General features: G+C 46.8%; 1 protein-coding gene across 1 annotated transcript in view; it reads left to right on the top strand.

The window, feature by feature from the left end:
* The first annotated feature begins 442 nt into the window (after positions 1–442).
* The window catches only part of LOC147641113 (transmembrane protein (DUF788)), a 53,521-nt gene continuing 47,963 nt past the window's right edge, over positions 443–6,000 (top strand). The window contains exon 1 of the mRNA XM_086818239.1: positions 443–641. Within this exon, the coding sequence (XP_086674365.1) occupies positions 558–641 (84 nt within the window). The 5' untranslated portion in view covers positions 443–557. The remainder of the gene's footprint in view (positions 642–6,000) is intronic.

Raw genomic sequence — 6,000 nt, 5'->3', positions numbered from 1 at the left:
TGTGCAAGGCTCTACCATCTATCGACCTAGGATCCCCCTCATGCATTGTGGTGAAAAGTACACAGTCAATCTTGAAGTATTACCTTAAGAAAGATAAGGCGTCTGTTCTCCAATAATCAAGAGCATCACTTAAGGAGATACCACGCTTTGGATGTCTGATGAGCTAACCCCCATGCAACTCAAGCAGAAGAGCTTTGAACTCGCCAAAGTTCGAGAAGCTCGCCAAGCTGGTAAGTGGGTGGTCTATTGCGAAGGGAAAGCTAAGATTGAATACTTCCCCACACCCAAATCACAATGATGGGATTAAAATAGTTTATCTTTAGAACTTTTTTTTTCACTAACATGTAAGGCTCTTGATGACGTATTTTGTCTCATATGCCTTCATGGCATTCCGAAGACGTTAATACGACTCACTCTCTCTCTCTCCACACACGCATACACACACAAAATTGCACTTTGGCCCACTTCTTCCCTCTTCTCTGAAGGCTTGACCTTTTCATATGGTGAACTTTAATTTAACCCCGTATTTGAAAGAGTAGGAGTGCCTGTTTCTTCATATGGCTAACCAGGCAGCAAAGAAGCGCAGGGACGAGAACTTGCGCCACATCCGTTTGCTTCAGCGCTTAATCATTGGTTCCAATGTGAGTGCTTTTCTGAATTTCGTCTTGTTTTTGTTGAGCTGTTCTGTTTTGGGTGTCCTTAATCTAGGTTTAAGAGGACGTAGATCGGCTCAAACTACGCTGTGCCTTAAATCGATCTACGAAATTGCAATTGGGTGCCTGAGCAAACCCTCACTGTCACACAACTGAAAATCAAAAAATTTAATATCTGCTAAGAATTACTATTTTTATATTCTGTTTTAGGGCCCCGCCCCCCTCTTTGAAGAGTTGAATTTCTACACCATCAATGTGAATTTTTAAATATTAAAATACAAAATCAAAACGAAAACAAAATAGTCGACCTGGTTCATGCACAAGTATATAAGAGTTCGTTCATGCACAAGTATATAAGAGTTCTTTTATTCATTCTATCATCCAACAGTGCCCTATTTGCTGGCTCTTGTACTTTGTAACCTCAAGCTAATAAAGCTCTCGTTCTTGCTTGCAATCTTTCTCTCTCTCATGTTTATTTGCTTCCGCTTGTGCACACTCTTTCATGGTATCATATGCTTAGGCTCTGGCTGTTGCACACTCTGCTTCTCTCCTTCTTCAACTATGCCTTGCGTTTTCTGCTTCTAGATTCTCCAAGGTGTAGATACTTCAAACAGTGGCTGCGTTTTCTTCCTTCGCTGCGTTTTTTGATCTACCAGCCCTCCTACTGCTGTCGGCCAGCCCCCAAGCTGCATTTTCTTCTACAGAGGCAAGTGGAGGAGTTCTAGCTGCAAATTCAGTAAGGGCATCAATTCTTTGGAAAGTTCTTGAAGGATATTTTTGTCAAACAAGTGGCACATCAGCTCTTCTCCCTCCAAGATCCCCTCCCCCTTTCGGTAGGAGGTTCCCGGTGGTGTGTTTTGGGTTTCTTTTGCTGCTGTCCAGCTTGCATCTTCAGAGGGGGCTACTAGTCCCTAATTGGATCTTGTGGAAAGGTGCTTGAGAGAGCACGTGGATTGCTTAGCTACAAAGGTTGTTTGAGACATAGCTTCTTTGAGATAGATATGGGTCCCCCTTGCACGAACAAGGAGGACAAGCTCAGTGGTTCAAACTATGATCACTAGAAGCTACAGATGAAGGTCTGGTTCACACACAAGGGACTCTGGGAGATTGTTCAGGGCCACGAACGAAAGCCTGAACGCCCTACCAGCTCTAGGAAGTGGACTCAGGACTAGGAGGATGCCTTTCTTACAAAACTTTTAGCTTGGGAGAATCAAGACTCAAAAGCTCACTCTGCACTTGTACGAGCCATCTCACCAGAGGTCTCCCCCACCGTGCAAACATTGGATTGTGCTGCTTCTATTTGGAGAAAGCTGACAGATCTATATGCACGGGACTCTACAATGCGGTCTGTCAACCTATTGGGTCAGCTCTTTTCTCTGGAGTTTACAGCAGGGACTTCCATGCAGTCGTTTGTGATGAAGGTTAAGGTAATCCATGACCAATTATTGGCAATGGATGCTGCCCTGACCTCTTCTCAGTTAGCTGCTCTCCTCCTCATCAGGCTTCCTGCAGATTATGACATGGTTTCCTGAGCTTTGCGGGTTCAGATCACAACACGTTCCCTCGAGTTTGATGATCTGTGTACTCTCCTCTTGGAAGAGGAATCCATCCTAGTTTCACAGGGGAAGTTGAAAGTTTCATCGTCTATTGGACCTGATCAAGCACTCGCGACGGTGCAGAAGAAAGTTCGGAGCCGGTGTTACAAGTGTGGTAAGAAAGGCCACCTGTCAAAGGATTGTCAGTCAAAGGACAAAGGCAAAGCCAAGGACAAGGGCAAGTCTTCAAAGAAGGGCAAAGACAAGTCACAGGACACTGACACAGACTCGTCTAGTGATAACCCCAGCTCTCCCAAGGCCTTACAGACTGGAGAGAACATGACTGGTGTCCTGCTCTAATTCTAAGGGCATCCCCCCGCGTGATGTCTTCCAGAAACGGCTTGTGGGCGGGAGAGGTGGCTTTCAAAAGCTCTCTTATATTAAATCTGGAGCATGGGACCCGTGTGTCGGAGTTCCAAGTATAAAGACAGGCAAGTTCACTTGATGGTCCAGATGAGTTCCAGGATCAACCAAGTTTCCTTCATGGTTCGGATGAGTTCCAGGACTATTGGTCAGCAGAGACTATGGACAGGATGTGTTCCATGTTCATTTATTCGAGGTTATTAGATGTGATGTGTTCATAGTTCTACTTTGAGTTTGGAGCCAAGCAGATTTTCTTTTGCTCTTTACAGTGGCATTATGTTTTCTAAAGACAACAAGCTGACATGTACATTTTCCGAGGTGTACTCAGTACTGGCCATGCTGAGGTGTCCATGGTCGCACCTTCGTCATCAGTTTTCTTCTGACTTTTTTGCGCACTTCAAGACGCAGAGGGGGTGTTAAAATATTACATCTTCTTATGCTGTCGTGGAGGCCCTGTCGACGTGTTTCTACAGCCGACCTGGTTCATGCACAAGGATATAAGAGTTGCTCTCTTTTATTCATTCTATCATCCAACAGTGCCCTATTTGCTGGCTCTTGTACTCTGTAACCTCAAGCTAATAAAGCTCTTGTTCTTGCTTGCAATCTTTCTCTCTCATGTTTATTTGCTTCCGCTTGTGCACACTCTTTCAGGAAGGACTTCCTCCTGGCTAGGATCTTCGCCCGCACTCCGACCCTGGGGGGCCCCTTGGCCTCAGAGCATGAGATGGATCTTCATAGAGATGCGGGCACGTGGCTTTAGCCCAGCATTTGAGGACAAATTTGCAGCCAGTCTCTTGCGTGCTTGGGATCATCTCAGACTGGCCCTGCGACAGCAGTCAGCTCCAGCAGCTTCCAAGGAGCGGCTTTGGTAGCCTTTGATCTAGAATCATATGGTCCGTTTGCCTAGTGGTCACATGCTCAAGACTCGCCCACACGTATCTTGGGGAGCCTCGAGTATGGGCCCTGCTAGGTCACTTGGAGATTGGCTTGCATTCAAACAACTACCCCCAGAGGCTCAGGGTTGGGATCTGGGACAGAGACTGACTAAGCCTCGACATCGACTCTTCCATCCCCCCTGAGTGGCTGGCCCCGATACTGGATCCTTCTCCTCCGCAGTGGTGGTTGGGAGTGTTCACTAGGCACGGTATACCCCTTACAGTTCACGGCATGGATAAGTACTTTCTCGATTGGGCTTCATGGCAGATTGGAGAGATCAAAGAACCCCTTAGAGGACCTCAGGGTACGCACCTTGCAGAGGGTGAGGGTGATTGATTCTCACACACGAGTGGTACATCGACCCTCCACCGGCTAAGGTGGCCAGAGAGAGACTATGGCGGCTATGCATGTGGGAAGGCCGGCCTATTACGAGTCTCCAGTGGGACCCAGGAGAGTGGACATGGCAGAATCCAAAGGACAGTGAGGAGTCGCTTGGTACCTCCTTCTTTGCTTACATGGCACGGCTAGGCCACAGGATTCAGATGTCAGAGGTGGAGGCCACTCTAGCACATCAACGGATTAGCAACCCCAGGGCCTCCCGTCGCATTTTCTCGAAGATTTCTGGAAGCGTTGTGGGACAGCTTTCGGCCGCGGAAGACTGTGGCAGCCGACACATAGGAGCTTAGCAGTTGGCATTTGGTTGGCCATTGGGGGCAAAACAACATTATGTCAGAGGTGTCCCCAGGAGTCTCAATGTCGGTCTTTGGGATTGCCCAAAGGCCCAACAGGTCTGGCCAAGAATCCTACGCATCTTCACTATAGATCAGGCTCCTGCCCAGATTGTTACGCGGGGCACGATTGCTTGGGCCACTGAGGCCACGATCATCTTGCCGTATGAGAAGGAAGGTACCCTTCAGGTCTCTCACCTTTGTATTTCCATTGTGCCATTTCCAGCTCTGCCTATTGTCGTTGGACTCCAAGTTCTAGTCAGAGATGGGAGATCTCCTGTAGTATAGGTACATGGCACATATGGAGAGCTCGATGCAGCGAAGCCATCGAAGGCAGCGGAGTCTATCCGGAGCATTTGGCTCAATGCCATTCATACCCTCTGAGATCAGTGGTGGGGCCAACTTCAACGCGGCTCAGACCGCATGAAGAAGCATCGAGAGGCCTTCCTCAGGATCCGACAACAAGGGTCCCTTTCTTTCAGATAGTAGTGGCGAGCCCACTTGGCATTACAGACCACCTACGTGGTTATTTCCTCCCTCCATTGTATGAGATAGCCTTCTCCTCTTAGAGCAGCTGGCTAGAGGATCTTGACTGGCATTTTCCTTTAGAGACGGATTTGTGCTTAGCCATTTTGGCTGTTTTTCTCGATAACTAATAGAAGGATCTTTTTCCCAGAGAACAAAAAAGACTGAACAACTTGAATTCCAGGTTCAAAAGGCCACATTTCAGCGGGACTTCATTGTCTCACCTCTTTCAGGGCGTGTATGATTCTCAGCATTCAGTGGTTTAGGGAGTATGCACCCATTCTTGATTGGAGTCATGATACTTTCACAATTATTGATGGGTTTCTAAGCCTGTCTTGATTCGCAAGAATAGCTACATTCCCGACATTCTACTGTCCCCCAAATCTAGTCGCAAAGAGCCATCAAAAAAGAAGCGGAATGTGCGTTGATTTATATCCTTAGCCAATAACCACCAGCAACCCCTTTAAAGCAAAGGATGGAAGGTCTCCTCGCACAGTATCAAGATATTATGCTGAATGATAAGCTCCCGCCTTAACTCCCACCCAATCGCCTTGAAGATCATTACAATGAGTTAGTCCCCAAGATAGAACCCCCACCCAATAAGTTCCCTTATCACCTTTCTAAGGCATTGGAGGGGGAACTGGAGCAATAGCTTTCCCAGTTACTCCGAGCTGGATTTATCTGGCCCTCATCCTCGCCCTTTTCTACACCTATTTTATTTGTGCAAAAGAAAGACAAGTCCGCACGATTATGCGTGGACTTCAGGGCACTCAATAAGTTCATGGTCAAAAACAAGTTCCCAATGCCAAGGATTGAGTATATTCTTGAGCGACTCAATGGTGCTAAGTTCTTGAAGATAGATTTTAAAAGTGGCTATCATCAAATCCGGATCTTGAAGGCTGACATTCCAAAAAAACGGCCTTTAGGACTGAATGCGGCCACTACAAGTTTGGTGATGCCAATCGGACTCACCAATGCACCGATGACGTTTAACAAGATGATGTCTAGGATTTTTGTGGAGCTCGTAGGATAGTGTGTGTTCATCTTTTTAGATGATATACTCATCTTTTCTGCCATTGTAGAGCAACATGAGCGGAATGTTGACAAGATCTTGCAACTACTGCAAGACAATGAGCTCTATATTAATGCAAAAAAGAGTGCATTTGGAGTAGTGAAAATCCACTATCTGGGATATGTCAT

The sequence above is a fragment of the Cibotium barometz genome, chromosome 2 (assembly GCF_041138505.1).
Source record: "Cibotium barometz isolate CiBa-2024 chromosome 2, ASM4113850v1, whole genome shotgun sequence".
NCBI lineage: Eukaryota > Viridiplantae > Streptophyta > Polypodiopsida > Cyatheales > Cibotiaceae > Cibotium > Cibotium barometz.
The sequence above is the reverse complement of the archived record's forward strand: the minus strand, read 5'-3'. Positions and strand labels throughout refer to the sequence as shown.